We start from the raw sequence: 18,063 nt of genomic DNA, 5'->3' as shown, positions 1-18,063 counted from the left end.
CGGACAATCTAGGAAATCGAGTCGAGTCTAGGAGGGCACAAATGAAGAAAACCTAGATCCGTCAAATACTTACTCCTACTTCTCAGTGTATATTGCTTTCCATTTCGTAAACGAGTTCCGTCCGAAACTAGGCCTGGTGACGTGTTTTAAACCCAGCACGACCGTGAGATCATCAACGTGCGGCTTAGATAAACCTCTAGCCATCGCGAAACGCAAAAATGCGTCGATTACCGCGTGCGGCGTCAGTCCGAGTCTCAGGGCTAGTGTGTCAGATCGTGGCGGCCGCGAGACGCGCCCCCTCGCCCCTTCCGCCCCACCTCACCGATCCCGACCGGAGCCCGCGACCCCGTCGCCATGGCGGTGCGCGCGACGGTCTCCCGCTTCCCCGTGACGCAGGGGGCGCTGGACGAGTGCGGCATCCAGTGGGGCATCTCCGTGACGCCCTTCGCCGCCGACGACGAGACCGGCCAGCCGCCCGCCACCGCCGGCCGCGGCGACCGCCTCCCGCGCTGCGAGCGCTGCTGGGCCTACTTCAACACCTACTGCGACGTGGAGCGCTGGGGCTGGGCCTGTGCGCTCTGCAGCACCCTCAACGGCTTCGATGACGACGCCCTCCACCGCTTCCAGCGCCCAGAAGCTTGCCCCGAGCTCAACGCCTCCTTCATCGACTTCGAGATGCCAGGTGCTTGCGCCCGCCTCCCTTTCTGTGTGCGGGCGAGCGACTGTGCCTTCTGGAGCTTTGTGATTTTGAGTTGGTTTCTCATGGCCTTGAATTGTGTTTGTGCAGTGGATGACGCGGATGGTGCAGGTGACGGTGTGAAGGCGCGGCCTGTCTATGTGGCGGCGGTGGATCTCGCTTGTAAGTCAAATTATGTTGCTTAATGCCTCGCGATCATGAAATTCTGTATTGCTGGAAGTTAATTTTACCGCGAGTTACATCTCGTATGGCGTCACCCAAGTAAAGCCACCTAGAAGAGAAGCATAAAACAAGAATAATTAGAGTGAACGAGTATAGCTCAATTTCAGTTGGATCAAATTTGCGTTTACTACTCTTCATGTTCCGCGATCAAATTTCAGTTGGACCCTCAAATAGCCTGTCATGGTTGTGCTATGCTTTATATGATTATCGTAAGAATTGATTATTGCCCTATTTCAATGCCTTCAGGTTCTGAAGAATTCCTGGAACTCATCAAGAGTGCGCTTCTGGCGGCGCTAGAAGGTTAACATGCGTAATCTGCTGATTTTTTGGTTGCTCAAACATGCTGTGTCGTTAGTGAGTCAAGTTTCCCGTTTTTCTCAATTGGGTTTTCTCTGTGCAACAGCTCTGATTCCAGGCTCCCTGTTTGGGCTTATGACATTCAGCCACAAGATTGGGTTGTATGATGTACAAGGTCCAGTCCCTGTCGTGAAAAATGTTTTCATCCCTCCAGACTCAGAAGAAGATGGACTGGCTGTCACCCTTGAAGATGCCATGCCCCTGCTTTCCTTTTTGGCCCCTGTATGTTACATAACTATATGAAGTGTTACAGGTTGGTTTAGTCAGTCTCAGGATAGAATTTAACTGTAAGTTAACCTATGAGCAGGTTGATACATGCAAGGACCGAATTGCCGCTGCCCTGGACACACTGCGGCCTACATCTTCATGGGAGAGAGGCGCTGCTTCTGGGCAGGAAGCAGATACGGTTTTGCTTGGCGGGCGGGGTTTTGGAACAGCCATGTCTTCTCTAATTGACTACTTGAGTTCAGAGTATGGTTCTACTTTTGCTTTGGGTAAGTTAGCACTTCCGTTTCTGCAACTTTTAAAATGCTTCTTGTCAGGTAGGCAATTATGTTTGTAAAGATATTTGTATTTTGCAAAGAGTTTTGTACTTGCTGTTTGTATGCCTAAGTACCAACTGTTTCTTCTTAATTCAAGAACAGCTAGGGTATTTGCTTTTCTGTCTGGTGCTCCTGATTATGGAGATGGTCAACTAGACACTAGGAGATATGGTGAGCAATATGCTAGCAAAGGGGAAGATGCTGACCTCGCGTTGCTCCCTGAGCAGATACCTTTCTATAGAGATCTAGTAAGCTTCTATTGATTTTCTAGAGAAAAATAGTTACATTTGCTTGACCGTGTCTATCCTTTAGTGAGCTCAGTGAAATTTTGAAACAGGCAGCTGTTGCTGTTCAAGCAGGAGTATGTGTAGACATATTTGCTGTAACCGATGAATACACCGATTTGGCTTCGTTGAAGTTTTTAAGTATCGAAAGTGGTGGCTCATTATTTCTCTATGCAAATGCGGATGATTCAACACTTCCCCAGGACATGTGAGCTTGATCCTATGATTATCCTCTGTATTTTATTTTTGAAATTCCACTGCCTAGGTTCCTGATAACTCGATAAGATGTGAATGGTCTTTTCCTCATTGCCTTGGCTTTTCTTCTGAACAGATATCGCCTGTTGAGTCGACCCTATGCATTTGGTTGTGTTCTCAGGCTGAGAACATCACCTGATTTTGAGCCTGGCCACTCTGTAAGCATTCAAGCTACCTGTCTTCACATTATCTGTAGGATTAAATCCCATGTGTGTCACTGCAAAGTTTTGTAACCCACCTTGTGTGCCACTGACCTGTTAGGTCTGGACCCAAATGTCATTGATGCAATGAGTGGCATAACGGTTACAAAACTTTGCAGTGAAAGATAAGGATTTGACCCTTAACTATATTGTACTGTTTAATTTTTAATGTATCCATCTTTTTGCAGTATGGCCATTTCTTCCCTGATCCTCAATATGAAAATGTGCAACATATTATCTGCTGTGATTCTTTTGCTACATATGCCTATGACTTTGACTTTACCCATGCTGATGGCTTCTCCAGGTACTTATCTTCACCATTTTGTGTATCAATTCATGTTGTGTGTTGAATTGGAATCCATGCCAAGCATATGTGGTGTGCAGATATAAGATATTATCTGATATGCCTAATGCTATGGGTGAAAAAGTTCTGATATGATATGATTTACGTAAATTAGATTTATTCAGCGTAGTTTCTGCTGTTCTGTGTTAAAGAAATTCCCACAATTTAAATCCTTTCGCTTGCAGTTATTTTTCTAGTAATCAAGGTGGACAGAAACAGAGTAAGTGCAAAGCAAAGTCTTTGTCTAAATGCTCAAACCCTTATCTCATGACAGCCATATGAAATGTAGTAGGTTGCCGATTATAATGTACATGGATGGGTAACTCAACATTCTATGGGCAAATCATTTCCATTACATAATCATATATAGAGTATCTAAGAGAGCTTTTGTGCTGTAAAAGCATAATTATTTTTGCTCTGAAGAAACTTATTTTTTGGTGGATCCTATTCATTTATTGTGCACGTCTGACACTTCTCACCAGAATCAGCTAATGTGATTTTCGATATTTACAGGCACACAGAACCTGTTGTTGTACAGATCGCTTTTCAGTACAGTGTCATTGAGCCTGTGGAGGTGGCATCAGGGAATGGCCCACAATCATATCCAAGGTACGAGATACCTGAATTATTTAATTTCCCAGACATCCTTCTTAGTTTTCAAGCATTAACTAGCTTTTGGATGCCTCACCTCCTGTGATGTTAATATTTTTGGTTTATGTCAGCTATTGCTTGTGCTTGCATTTGTTATTCATGTTATAATCTCTTCATTCCATCTTTCATTTTTCACTTTGTTTGCTAGTGTGCATGTAGCCAACTGAAACATGTACTGTTCAAAAACTTACTTTTGTTGTTTGTAATGCTACATCTCCGCGGCTACAGGTTTTGTCTCAAGAGACGGTTGAGAATAAGGACATTGCAGTATCGGCCGGCTAATAATATCAATGAAATATATGACAGTGTCGATCAAGAGGCTGTCCTACATATCCTTGTTCATAAGGTATTCATGTTTAGTTCGTTTAATCATGCACATGTAGATATTCAGCAGCTTGAGATAGGAAAGATCGTTGACAGATAAATGTAGGAGGTTATTAGTTTTAAGATTTACCGTTAACATTAGAAATGGTTTGTCCATTGGGTTAATTCTGTGTGGATTTCGACTAGCGAAGATTCTTCTAGCCGATCCTTTTTTTTGTAGGAAAGATGTTCTGCCTTTTTGTTAATGCACACCCTAGGAAGTTATTGCTTTTAAGAGGTGCACATGGACACTATTTTTGTCATCCTAACTTGATTCTCCTCTGAAACGCTGCCATCAGGTTATTCTAGTTTCACTGGAAAATGGGGTTAGAGAAGGCAGAAATTCGGTGCATGATTGGCTGGCTATCCTTATAACTCGGTATAATGATGCGTTGAGATCTGATCCACGAACACCAGAATCGCACATTGATATAGACTTCTCACAATGCCCCCATCTGCAAATGATACCTCAGTTTGTGTTTGGATTGTTGAGGAGCCCTCTTCTTCGCTTGCATGAAGAAGGCATCCACCCAGATTACAGGATATATCTTCAATGCCTTTTCAGGTACGTAATTTTTTCGTTTTGTAATGCGGTTCACAGAGCCTGGTGCCTGTATGTCTCGGAGAATGTCCAAAAACTTGTTTCTGCTGCTGTAACTGATGTGGCAACAAAATTTAATACTTTGTTGCTGCTGGAGTGATATCTCATGCATTTTTGTGAATCAATGCGAATTAATTTTCTCACTTGAAAGTTTGTAAGTCCCCTCTGAACTTTTCTTGCAGCTCACTGGAGCCATCTTCTCTAGCCAAAGCTATATATCCACTTTTAATTTCGTACTCCTCACCTAACAAGCAAGCATTCCCACGGCACACTCTGAGCCGTGCTGCTCTGACGATGAGTGAGAGCCCGATATTTCTTCTGGATGCGTTTACCAACCTTGTTGTTTACTATTCATCGACTGCTGATCCTTCCCTTCCTTTTCCTCCACCCCATGACTGTAAGTATCACCCTTTTACAATACGTTGGGCATGTTTCTTTTTTTGCCTGTCTCAACGCTTATTTTGTTGACAACTAAAAATATCGTGCAGGTCTTTTGAGAACAATGATTAATGCGTTGAAGCAGGACAGGTGTATCACACCTAAGCTTGCAATTGTTCATGGGGGACAAGATGATTCATCGTTGTTTGAGAACTATCTAATTGAAGAACAAGATGTTGATGGTTCCGGGTATGCAAGTGGTAATGGTTTTATATCATTCCGCGAGGATATCAGGAATGAAGTAGCAGAGATCCTCAAGGAAGAAAGTGGCAGCTAGGTCCTGACCACTATGGGCTTTTGGTTCCGAAGATGGTGTAGATTGTGTCGACAGCTCTTTCTTTAACATTATGGCGTAGACTATTTAACTTTACTCGTCTGAAATTGATAGAGATATAGTCATGGAGTAATAAAGGGCGAAAGTGTATTTGGATATTACAAGTAGCTGCTTGTGACAATAGCTAAATGTTGTAGGGTGGTCTGTCAGTAGATGAGTTCTTCTATGTACTGTACATCTGACATCCGTTACTTTTAACCTTATCCTGATAGTAGCAAAGATACTCATGAAAAGGACAGCACATGAGTTTCAGAGTAATACAATATACCGCTGGGGCTTGGCCCAGAATTTGATCTCATCTACTCCCTGTTCTTAAATACAAGTCTTTTTTAGAGATTTTAATATGGACCACATACGGATGTATATAGACCTAGTTTAGAGTGTAGATTCACTCATTTTGCTCCGTCTGTAGTTTTTTTTGTTTTTTTGTTTTTTGCGGGGGGCTCCGTCTGTAGTTCATATTGGAATTTCTAAAAAGGCTTATATTTGGGAACGAGGGAGTATGTAGCAGTGCGAGTGAATGCAGTTTCTGGGGAGATGAAATGGATTCTTCTCAACGTAGATTCTTGAGACGATGGTAGAGCGGGGCAGCTTTGCAATTTATTCTTGACGCCGCAAGAAATCTCGCCTTTAATACCTTTTTATACATTATTAAACAGTGTCAAAGAAAAATACAGATGGGTCTTTCCAAAGGCCCGGCGAAAACCCGGTGATCATCAACGCTTTTTGTTGGCGAGGAAAGCTGCTGCAACTGCGACGGCAACCCCTCCTGCAACCATCAGCGTCAACACGAGATCGCTCCTCCTGATGTTGAGCCTCCCAGTCCCTGCACCCACCTTTCAGAAACGAATGCCATTTCAATCTTCAGAATGCAAACTGCATTTTTTTTTATATTTTGGTGAGAAATGCAAGGCTGGTGCTATTTGTGCAAGCCTGCCGCGAACCTTGTGGTCACATTGCTGTTCTCGCGCGTTCACGACGCCGCAGCCGGCGCCGTCGACCGCAGCGGGCTCTTCAGGAGGGGCCCTTCCGTCCAGCCCGCCGACGGTTCCTGCGGTGTGCTCTGCCGGCGCGTCATCGTCGCTGCTGCTGCTGCTGGAGCTACTACTGCTACTGCTGCTGCTGCTGCCGGCGTTACTCGTCGTGCTGGCCTCTGGAGCCGTTCTTTCCTCCGGTGATCCTGCCATTATCTCTCGCGTTTCTCACCGAAATCTTCCGTGCGGTGGCTGGGAAATTACGCCGTGCCGTGCCGTGCGTCGACCAACAGGCGATCCTTCCGCGCTATGCCTGAGAAGGGAGGGACAGGAAGAGGGAGAGGAGAGGAGAGGAGGAAGCGTAGGCTGCGGCTGCATTTCAGGAGGTGTACCAGATTGGCTAGCGACCGGCCTTCCGGCTTCGGCTCAGCATGCACCGTCTGTCCCCGCTCCCAACGGTTGAATAAAATCAAAATCACGCGATTCGTCCACGCCGCAAATACTTACAGAAACACACAAGTTCAGACTTCATAACACAATGACAACATAGACCTGTATCTTGTTCAACAAATAATAATCATAGCCACCGGTCGGCACACGATGGCAAATACTAGTAGGAAAAATAAATAAACAGTGATACATGAAACTATGGAGAAGGAAAAAGTTCAGACGGGTGCTGTAGACAGGCACTACTTGTTCCGCTGTTCGGCCTTTTCACACTGCCGGACTGCTTGTTGCTTCAAAAAAACCAATGCAGAAACTAATCAAGGGCCGGTGCAGCGCCGGCCTGACGGGACAACTTAGAAGAGGAGATCAACTACGACGGCTCGATCAGAACATCACCACGGCGGCAGCGCCCACGAGCACGGCCGGCCAAGCCAACGGCGAGAAGGCCGCTGCAGCACTCTTGCTCTCCACCGCGGGCGACGGGGCGGGCGAGCTCGTGGCCGGCGCCGACGTGCCGGGAGACGGGCTCGCCGCCGCGTGACCCGTAGGGGACGGAGCCGGGGCGGGCGCGGAGGAGGATGGAGAAACGGCAGGGGGCGGAGGCGCGTGCCGGTGGTGCCCGTGGTTCGCCCAGCGCGCGTCGGTCGCCGCTCTCACCGCCGGCACGGCCAGCGCCGCGACGACCACCAGCATGGACAGGACAACCATGCGGGTTCCGGGTAGAGCCATGCGTTCGATCGAGCTTCGGCGCAAGAATTCTACTCCGCGAGGATCGTGATCGAAAATGTGGCGGCGCACGTACGAGCAAGACTGGAGGCCGATGAGCGAGCAATGCACACACTGGCACAGATCATAGGAGCATGTCCGTCAGCTGTATATATAGGAGGTTTCGGTGCAAATGCGGAAGGTGTTAACGGGTCAGTTATGGGCGGAAAATCTTGCTCGTGTTTATTCGCACAGCGTGAAACCGACGATAGAGAACCTATTAACACTTGCCTGAATTGCCTGCAAAGAGTTTAATGGTTGCCGAATGATGGTGTGCTCTGCTGGGAACTTTATTTCCTGATTATAGATTTGAGCTAATTTTGGACGTGGTCATTGATCAACATACATATCTTGGTTTAGCATTTCATAACGTCGGGCTAACGATGATGAACGGCGGACAGGAAATAGTTTGAAACGAAGGTTAAATGCAAAAGAAAAAAGGTTCTCTTGCAGAGATGATAGTTTAGTACCAAAAATATGACAGCTGTGGGATTTTCATCTGTACAAAAGGTTAAATGCAAAAAAAAAAAGGTTCTCTGCAGAGGTGATTGTTTAGTATAAAAAAATTATGACAGCTGTGGGATTTGAACCCACGCCGGTTTAGCATTTCATAACGTCGGGCTAACGATGATGAACGGCGGACAGGAAATAGTTTGAAACGAAGGTTAAATGCAAAAGAAAAAGGTTCTCTTGCAGAGATGATAGTTTAGTACCAAAAATATGACAGCTGTGGGATTTTCATCTGTACAAAAGGTTAAATGCAAAAAAAAAAAAGGTTCTCTGCAGAGGTGATTGTTTAGTATAAAAAAATTATGACAGCTGTGGGATTTGAACCCACGCCCTTTCGGACCAGAGCCTAAATCTGGCGCCTTAGACCACTCGGCCAAACTGTCTTTGATGCTTGTGTATCCATCTTCCCTTAATTTATTGATAAATGAGAACTTCCGTTGAAGAGAAACCCGCGTTTTTGTCTGGCTGAGCTTCTTGATGAAATAATTGGTGCAAGTTTTCCAATGCATGATTCGGATTGCTCAAGGGATTAGGCATGCGTGCTTCAAGATAAACATAAATGTTACTATCAACTACTCCCTCCGTTCCTAAATATAAGTCTTTTAGATATTGCAACAAATGACTACATATATGGAGCAAAATGAGTGAATTTACATTTTAAAATATATCTACATACATTCGTATGTTGTAGTTCATTTGAAATGCCTAAAAAGACTTACATTTAGGAATGGAGATGTAGCTAAATCATAACCGCTACAGCTTAGAATCAAAATGGGGATACAGAGTGTGACTAGGTTTCCTTCTTAGGGTTGCCACCGTTGCCAGTCCCCCCTCACTTCCAGGTGCCTTCCCGCATTGGCGAGGTGGGGGGAACCCCGGTCTGGGTTGTCTGTACAGCTCTGATCGACCTATCTTTAGTTAGGTATAAATCTATGTGTATGGCTGACAGTGGTGAGGTGATGGGCGGCTAGGAATATGTTCTCCACACCATGGCTCGTTCCAATGATGTTGTTTAGCATCGGTGAAGGGCGTGTGGAGCTTCAGTGAAGGCCAGATCTTGGGCCTCGTTTTGGTCTTCATTTTTTTTATGTGATCGACGGCGATCTAGGGACAGAATGATGTCACAACATATTTCTTTCTTCGGTTCCTTCTCCACGTGATGAAGCTCAACCATATGGTGCTCCGGAGGGGATCTAGCGATGTTTGTGTCCCCCTTATCCGTCTAGCAGAAGTTGGGACTATTTTCTGGCCCTCATAGATGCCCGCTCAGCATGTTTCAACATGATTGTTCTGCTAAGACGGAGGCCCAGAAATGGGAGCGAGCTTTACTTATTGCGCGCTATTCATGGATGCAAAAGAAAGATGGTGCTGATTTCTTCAAGGGCTTGCATGTAATTTATTATCCTTGTAAGGGTCGGAGATGCCTGATTGATAGTCTCCTTATCGAGGGCGTAAGGGTCTCTGATCAGTCTGTGATTATGCGGCACATGGTCCACTTCTTTTCTAACCTCTTATCTGCTAAACCGGAGTTGGGTTTTAGGTTGGCGCCGTCCTTTTGGACTCCCCTCGATCAGGTGTCGAGTTCTAAAAATGAGAGTCTGATGATTTCCCCTTCTGAAGAGGAGATTTTCGAAGCGATTCGATCTGCCAACTCTAATGCGGCTTCCGAGCTTGACGGATTCTCCATTCCTTTTTTTCGGCAATTCTGGCCTCGGTTAAAAGGCCTCATTCAGGTTATTACACAAGGTTTTTGGCTGGGAACTATTGACATCTCTAGACTGAATTACGCGGTACTCACTCTCATCCCTAAGGTCAAAGGTGCTGACTTGATTTCCCAGTTTAAGCCCGTTGCTTTAATTAACAACTTTGCGAAGATTCCGGCTAGGGGTTTGGCTACTAGGGTTTCTCCGATCGCCCATCGTGTCATTAGTCCTTTTCAATATGCGTTCATAAAGGGTAGATTTATTTTGGATGGGGTGCTTTGCTTGCATGAGATAGTCCATGACCTGCGGACCAAGGGCACTAAGGCTGTGGTTCTTAAGCTTGACTTCGAAAAGGCCTATGACTTGGTGAGTTGGAATTTCCTTCGCCAAGTTCTTCTTGCTAAGGGCTTCGTGGGAGCGGTGGTTCACCGTCTTATGCAGCTTGTCTCGGGTGGGCACACGGCTGTGGCGGTGAATGGTCAGATTAGTAATTTCTTTGCTAATGGTAGGGGCCTTAGACAAGGGGATCCGGCGTCCCCGTTGCTCTTTAATTTCGTTGCGGATGCTCTCTCTCATATCCTTTCTCGACCTGCCACTGCTGGGCACATTACGCCTGTTAGTTCTCACCTTATCCCCAATGGCATCACTCACCTTCAATACGCGGACGACACCATTATTATGGTTGAACTTAATGAGGACAGCGTCACGAACCTGAAATTTCTCCTCTTATGCTTCGAAGCGCTTTCGGGTCTTAAAATCAACTTTTCAAAGAGCGAAGTTATTGTGACTGGGGTGCCTGATTCGGAAGCTTAGAGAGTGGCTCATCTTATCAATTGTTCTCTAGGGTCTTATCCTCTCAAATACTTGGGCCTACCAATCTCCCCTCTCAAGCTCTTGGCTAAAGATTTTGCCCCGACAGTGACTAAAGTAGGAAATAGAGTTTTGCCGTGGAGAGGTCGTTATAATTCCCAGGCGGGCAAGGTTGCCCTTACTAATGCGTGCCTCTCCTCCCTCCTGATGTTTCTAATGGGCTTCTATCTCTTGTCCGGAGGGATTCACGCTGGTTTCGACAAGCATAGGGGTGCTTTCTATTGGAACTCCTCTGATAATAAGCGCAAATATAGGATGGTTAAGTGGGACCTGATTTGCAAACCTAAGAGCATGGGGGCCTAGGCATCATTAATACTTTGGTCATGAACAAGTGCCTCATGATAAAATGGTGGTGGAAGATTATGTTCCTCGAGCAGCGTCCCACCTGGCTATCTCTTCTCAAAGCTAAGTACTTCCCCTCCTCGAGCCCTATGTTCGCCTCCTCCTCTGGTGGCTCTCAGTTTTGGCGCCGGCTCGTTAAAGTTTGACCAATCTTCCAATCCCTTGTTAAATTTGTAGTTCGGAATGGTAAATCCACTCGTTTTTGGTTAGACTGGTGGGTAGGGGATACCACGCTTGCGGTGGCCTACCCGACCCTGTTCTCGTATTGCGCTGATCCTGAGATCTCTATCTTTGAGCTCTCGGCTCACGACTGAGTCCTTGATTTCCGGCGTTCTCTTTCTCCTGTGGAGTTGGATGATTGGCAACGTCTTACTGCCTGCTTCCCCTTGCTCTCGGAGGAAGATGACTCGGTGGTCTGGCCCCACACTGCCTCGGGGCATTTCTCAGTTTAATCTGCCTACTCCAAGCTTATCTCGGGTGCCCGTACAGCTAAATTCAAGGATATTTGGCCAGCTCGTATTCCTCCTAAGATATTTTTTTCCTATGGCAAGCTTTTCGGCGAAAACTTCCTGCGGCCGATCAAATTAGGAAGAGGAACGGGCCGGGCTCTGATAGATGTGCGCTTTGTGGGGCTCTTGAAAACACTGAGCATATATTTTTTTCATTGCTCTTTGGCTAATTTCCTCTGGAGTTGCATTAGACTTTGGCTTCATGTTAGTTGGCATCCATCCTCTTTTGAGGATTTGCGGTGTTGTGTTAATACTTTAGCAGGCTAGTTTAAGAGTGTATTCTGGGTTGGCTGGGCAGCGATCTGTTGGTCTCTGTGGACTACTAGAAACAAGTTTACTATCGAACACATTTTCCCGGCTAACCCTGTGAATTGCTTATTTAAAGCCAATGTCTTGTTGCAGCAGTGGAGATCATTGACTAAGGAAGGGGACCTAGAGGCATTCGACGACATGTTATCTAAGATGAAATCTACGGCGTCTTCCCTGTTGCGGCGCTCTAGGAGGATGGCTTAATTTCTGGTTCTTTTGGACTCTTTGCTGGCCTGCGTGCCATGTTTGGCTGGTTGCCATGTACTCGCACTTCTTAACTCTGTTCTGCTCGGCTTATGTGTTGTTCTGGGGGTTGTGATGTGACTCTGCCTGGTGGCTTTATTTATAAATTCGGGCGCATGCCTTTTATCTAAAAATATAACAACTGATTTTATGGGAGAGGCGTCACAGCAACCGAGCTCCACTGCTCTCTATATTTTTTGAGATTCGGTTTTTTGAAGTTTCAAAAAAATGTGCATTTTTTCCTAGGGATACATATACACATTCCGATTACACACGTCAAGTTACGGTAGAAATCTCGTTTTGTTTTTGGCTATAGGAAAATAAATAAATTTCTCACAGTATATAGGATAAAAAGGGTGCCATTTCTATCAGAAATTTCTCTTAATTGTATTTCCCAAAATACAAAGTATTTTTTTCCAGATTTTTACCAGGCCTTAGGAATATGTGTATGTACCCACGTATTTGTTTTAAGATTTTTTGAGTACCAAAAGTGTGTTTTTCAAAAATTTCAAATACCAAGAGCAGTGGAGCTCGGTAGCTGCAAGCACTTTTCGCTGATTTTATCTAGTATATGTCCTTCGGCCTATTTGAAGAAGGAAAAAAAAGCTTAGAATCAATAGCAAAGACATGTGAATAAATGTGAACGAATCGTGATAGCTTGCTTTGCCTTTTGTTTTAATACTAATAATATAATGTTTCATTTTCTAAAATGAAGATAACTCAACCCCTGCATTTTGATGCACACATCCATATTTTACTTATTATTGAAAACACTGTCAAACATTGATGCCAAACAAATCAGCTTACAAGGAAAGAAAGAAAATCCAAGACATCCATATAGGACATGCCTCCCGATAGTATCTCCAAAGTCCTACCACAAGCCTTGTGATTGTGGACCATAATCTACTAAGTGACATGTGAGTTAACAAAAAGTGTAATGCTCCAAGACCATGCCTTCAAGAAGAAATTACCGCTGGTGTGGTGATATTGGCCGATCTAGCCATAAGTCAAACCTGGAGCTATCACCCTTGAAGTACAATTCCGAACCAATACACTAAACAAGGAAACGATGCACAAATGTCGATGTTACCAGATCTAGTTAAAAGGTCAACTCATCGGAACACAACCCCGATGTCAACCACCAATGTTTGCCATCCCATCTCTCTACTAGATTGTTGACTCACGAGGAATACACTGGAAAAGAAAACGCCATCTCACCACTTTGGTTGTTGTCGAAGCACCTTAATTTTCGATGGTTGTTGTGTGCGCCGCAACAACGTCTAGCGGCCTCCGCCACTAGATACATCATTCAGACACCACAACTCGCTTGGTCCCAGATCGGGCCGCGGGCAAGCCACACAAGCACCGCTCATCGGCCTTTAGAGTTGTGCTCCACGCACCGGCCGACGTGCTCCACGCTGTTTTCATACCACAAGGGCCGGATCAGCCTCCTCAAGAGCAACGTAGGATAGATCCAATCGGATCCCTAAACAAGCCGCCAAAGACGGCAACTTGCACGGGATCATAACCCACGCGACACAAAGAAGATCGCCCTCCAAGCACGCCGGATACCTCCATGACGGCCAAATCCCCGCCGCCTCCTTCACCGACAGCCGCACTGCGGCAACCTCGGGAGGCGGTGAGGAGAAAAAGGGAGTAGGAGAGAGGCGGCGGAGATCTAGGGTTGTAGCCCCTCACGCCGCCAGGAGGAGGGCGACACGAGGGGATTTTCCAGGAGTGATCTTGCTGGGCTTTCCCTTCCCTAGCACAATATTTTATAGTAAAAGTTAATACTGGTTTTAATGTTGAGGCATTGATGTGTGGAAACAATTGTCGCTTAAGTTAATGTTCGGGTAGCACAGTGGCGCCTCTCAGCCTGCGTGGGTTCAAATCTCGGTTCAGACGTGTGTCTCACACTTTCCTCTGTTATTAATTTTAAAAGGCCGTAGGGCTTGCTTGGTCCCAGATCGGGCCCGTGAGCGAGCCACACAAGCACTGCTCGTCGGCCTCTGGAGCCGTGCTCCACGCATCGGCCGACACGCAGCTTCACGAGCGCCGCCACACTGTTGTCATATCGTAAGGGCCGGATCAACCCATTCGAGGGCAGCATACGTAGGATAGATCCAATAGAATCCCTAAACAAGCCGCCAAAGAAGGCAAGTTGCAAGGGATGATAACCCACACGACGCTAACAAAGATCGCCCACCAAGAACATTTGATACCTCCACGATGACGAAAGCCCCGCTGGATCCCTCACTGGCAGTCACAACACAACAACCTCAGCTGGCGGCGAGGAGAAAAAAGGGAGTGGGAGAGAGGCGTCAGAGATCTAGGATTGTAGCCCCTCGTGATGCTAGGAGGAGGGCGATATGAGGGAATTTTTCAGGAGTGGTCTTGCTGGCTTTCCCTTCCCTAGCACAATATTTTATAGTAAAAACTAATATTGTTTCTTTTTTGCAAAAAATGTACCAGCTTTTAATGTTGAGGCTTTGATGTGTGAAAACAATTGCTGCTTAAGGTAATGTTTGGGTACCTCGTTGGAACAAGAAAACCATACTGGAGTGGATGGGCTCCTAGGACAGTGGCGCCTCTCAGTCGGCGCGAGTTTGAATCTTGGTTCATACGTGTGTCTCACACTTTCCTCCGTTATTATTTTAAAAAGGTCAGAAGGGCTCGCTTGGTCCCAGATCGAGCCCGTGGGCGAGCCACACAAGCACTGCTTGTCGGCCTCTAGAGCCGTGCTCCACGCACCGGCCGAGACGCGTCATCTCGAGCGCCGGTACGCCTTCATCATACCATATGGGCCGGATCAACCCATTCAAGGGCAGCGCAGGATAGATCCAATCAGATCTCTGAACAAGACGCCAAAGACGACAGCTTGCACCGGATCATAACCCACGCGACGCAAACTAAGATCGCCCTCCAAGCGCGTCGGATACCTCCACGACGGTGAAATCCCATTTTCTCCTTCACCAGCAGCCGCACGACTACAACCTCGGGAGGCGGCGAGGAGAAAAAAAAAGGGAGTAGGAGAGAGGTGTCGGAGATCTAGGGTTGTAGCCCCTCGCGCTGCCAGGAGGAGGGCGACATGAGGGGATTTTTCAGGAGTGGTCTTGCTAGGCTTTCCCTTCCGCAGCACAATATTATTTTATAGTAAAAGTTAATATTATTTTTTGTGCAACAATTGATACCAACTTTTCATGTTGAGGCTTTGACGTGTGCAAACAATTGCCGCTTAAGGTAATATTTGGGTACCTCTTTGAAGCAAGAAAATCATACTGGCTTGGATGGGCTCCTAGCAGAGTAGCGCCTCTCAGCCAACGTGGGTTCGAATCTCGGTTCAAGCGTGTGTCTCACACTTTTGTTTGTTATTATATTAAAAAGACCGTAAAGGTGCGGTCAGGGTCTAAATTTCTTTTTTCTTTTTGAAAGTCATAGTGAGAAAGAATCTCCACGGCTCAAAGGGTTGGGACTTGAGAGTGATGCCACAATGGGAACCCCAAAAGGCGAAACCAGCTAGAGCTTTCGGTCTTCCCTTATCATTCGTTTAACCTAGACCAACAATAATCTGGTTAGATCTTAGATGCATGGGCCGCCGGCTGAGGAATTTCCACCAGTTTTGATTGCTTGATCCGGGTAGTCTTTGTCACTGCTGTCAAATAAGAAGCTGCCTTGGACTTCTACTACATGCGGTCCAAAACTAGAGATGATCGTAGCCAGTCGGAGTTCCCTCCGGGACGCGCAGCTGCCAAGACCTTCTGCGGCAGCACCTTTTATTTTCCATGGTTTGTCAGCCTGCCGAGGTCCACCGCTTGACTACTCACCGGAGTGCGAGTTGTCTATGATCGGCATCCGGAGATCGATACTCGAAACGACCTGGGACACAGCCCAAGCACCAGGTCAATCCATCATCATATATATAATCGAACATACAAATCAGCAGTTGTACGTACTCTTTTTTCTTTCTTCATGTGGCTTCGGTTCGTATGCGCGTTAACAGATGGAATGGAATAATCCTAATCAAGTGCACGCACGCACTCCCTAGACCGTACAAGACAGGAAAACAAAGGCAGACTGGGTCACGGCACGTACGACATGCTCATTTCTCCACTCACGGTATCTCGGACGCCGGCCTCCAATACGGACAGATTACTTGTGCGCGGACAGGAAACGGGAGCCGATTACTCCAATGTTTGCCACAAACCTTCGCCCGCGATACAAATAAATTCAGACATAATTCAAGCAAAGATGATGAAATTCATGCAAACAGATATAAATTTGATACTCCTTCTGCTCAATTTTGTAAGACGTTTTAGACTGCTGAAATTAACTGTTTTAGGTGTTGTCTTAAATGTCTAAAACGTCATACAAAAATGAACGGAGGGAATATAATTTACATAAATGGGCGTTATTTCCTCCATGGTGGAGAAGGAGTCGCCGTTGCCGCGGCTGAAGTAGTAGGGGAGGCGCCACGGCCTTGTGACGCCAGACGCGGCGCCACAGCGACGCCGGCTCATTGATGTGGGCATACCGGCTGTGCGGCGGCGACACCGACTTCTCCTTCACGCGGCGTTTGGTTTGAACATTGCGGGTGCATCAGGAGAGGGAGGCTCCGCCTTGACTCACCGAGAGGCGGTAAGGGCGCTCTGCCTTGAAGCGTCAGAGAGGCAGCGGGGCGGCTCCGCCTTGACGCAGTGGGGCGTTGGCAAGGGCCGCACCGGACCGCAGTCCTTAAGCAATCGCTCGAGAAGGAGCTCAAGGTCCGCCCAGTACTCCTCGTTGGCCACTACGGCCTTCATGAGGAGGCATGACTTTGGCTGCTACTCCTCCTTGTTGCGGGAGTAGTCGGACGCCGTGAAGGATGATGGCCTCGGAGAGTGACAACCGTGACACTAAGATCTGGGTCCGGAAGGAGATCCGGAGCCACCACCTGCCGACGCGGAGAACCAGGACTTCGGCCTCGTTGACGGGGGCGAGTGGAGATAGAGAGGAGCGGATCTGTGGTAAGCAGAGGAGAGGATGTGAGATGTGGTGTGGACGGCACCGGAGCCGTGCGTAAAAAGTCGTGGCCAGGTGAACGGATGGGCTGCCGGCTTCAGTGCGGCGCACTAGCCGGAGTAGGCTTTTTGGTCGATGCGTCGGCATTGAAGCAACCCCGCCCGCTCGTTCGGTCAAGTTGCTTTGACCGGCATCAATGTCGTGGAGTCACGCCCGCTCTGAATCGGGCTGACCGACATGAACGCACGACAACCGCTTCACATGAAGAGGGTTTTGGATGGCACGTGGTGGTCAGGCTCATACGCGGCCGATCCGAACAGTCTCAAAACCTTCCTTGGTTTGCGAGATTTTAGACACGTAGACGTGTCAATAGACTAATGGGAAGGGGCAAGCCCTTCTTTGATAAAAAAAAAACAAGGTGAAGTCATTTGCAAAAATAAAACAGGAGGTGAGGACATTCGCGAAGAAAAAACAGGTGAAAGCATTTGCAACAAAAGAAGGTAAAAACGAGGTGAAAGCATTTGCAAGAAAAGAGCGAAGAAGAGAAAAAACGAGGTGAGGAAGGGCTGAAGCACGGCAGCACGGCCGGAGACCCGGACGGCCGGACGGGTGACGGGTCCACGGCGTGCAGGGACGCTACGACCCCCACGGATCCAGGCGAACGCTCCCCTCCCGTAGTTGGTGCGCTGCCGCGTGTGACGAGCGAGGCCGGGTCGCAATCCAGGGTGAGCTGTTACATGCTCATCAATCATTACCGTACCATACTCTACCGGAGAAATGCGTGGGGGCAGAGCAGAGGAGCTATGGCGTGACCTTGGAGGAAACGTTCACTAGCAGGCCTCGGTGAGACGTGACTGGGTCGCGGCGTCGAGGGTCACCCGGCCCGCTGTAACCAGCTGTCGTCCCCGGTGGAAGAGGGAGCAGCAGCCGAGCATGACGGGCACGGGCTGGAGACCGTCGCCGCCGCCGTCGTCGTCGCGCCTCCCGCGACTCGCGTATCCGGGCGACGGCGACGGCGAGGTCCAGTCCGCACAGCTAATCGATTGACTGACTGCAACGGTGCCTCGTTTTGTATTGTGCCACTGGCTGGATGTGTACGTGTGGTT

The 18,063-nt window shown here is 47.4% G+C and overlaps 2 protein-coding genes and 1 non-coding gene across 3 annotated transcripts; 1 reads left to right on the top strand and 2 right to left on the bottom strand.

The window, feature by feature from the left end:
- Positions 1-238: 238 nt before the first annotated feature.
- LOC123134966 (protein transport protein SEC24) lies at positions 239-5,585 on the top strand. Its single transcript, XM_044554107.1, has 14 exons — positions 239-682; positions 788-859; positions 1,166-1,219; positions 1,323-1,498; positions 1,584-1,770; positions 1,921-2,066; positions 2,156-2,310; positions 2,434-2,515; positions 2,746-2,861; positions 3,414-3,509; positions 3,780-3,897; positions 4,214-4,479; positions 4,698-4,912; positions 5,004-5,585. The coding sequence occupies exons 1-14, from the start codon at positions 355-357 to the stop codon at positions 5,228-5,230; spliced, it is 2,238 nt and encodes a 745-aa protein (XP_044410042.1). The 5' UTR covers positions 239-354; the 3' UTR covers positions 5,231-5,585.
- Positions 5,586-5,884: 299 nt separating this feature from the next.
- Positions 5,885-6,601, bottom strand: LOC123093348 (uncharacterized). Its single transcript, XM_044515302.1, has 2 exons — positions 6,232-6,601; positions 5,885-6,123 (listed from the first exon to the last, which is right to left on the bottom strand). The coding sequence occupies exons 1-2, from the start codon at positions 6,472-6,474 to the stop codon at positions 6,004-6,006; spliced, it is 363 nt and encodes a 120-aa protein (XP_044371237.1). The 5' UTR covers positions 6,475-6,601; the 3' UTR covers positions 5,885-6,003.
- A 1,685-nt stretch (positions 6,602-8,286) lies between these two features.
- TRNAL-UAG (transfer RNA leucine (anticodon UAG)) lies at positions 8,287-8,366 on the bottom strand. The gene has a single exon. It is a non-coding gene; the product is annotated as a tRNA-Leu (tRNA).
- Between the last annotated feature and the right edge of the window lie 9,697 nt (positions 8,367-18,063).

Source organism: Triticum aestivum, chromosome 1B (assembly GCF_018294505.1).
Source record: "Triticum aestivum cultivar Chinese Spring chromosome 1B, IWGSC CS RefSeq v2.1, whole genome shotgun sequence".
Classification (NCBI taxonomy): Eukaryota; Viridiplantae; Streptophyta; class Magnoliopsida; order Poales; family Poaceae; genus Triticum; species Triticum aestivum.
The sequence above is the reverse complement of the archived record's forward strand: the minus strand, read 5'-3'. Positions and strand labels throughout refer to the sequence as shown.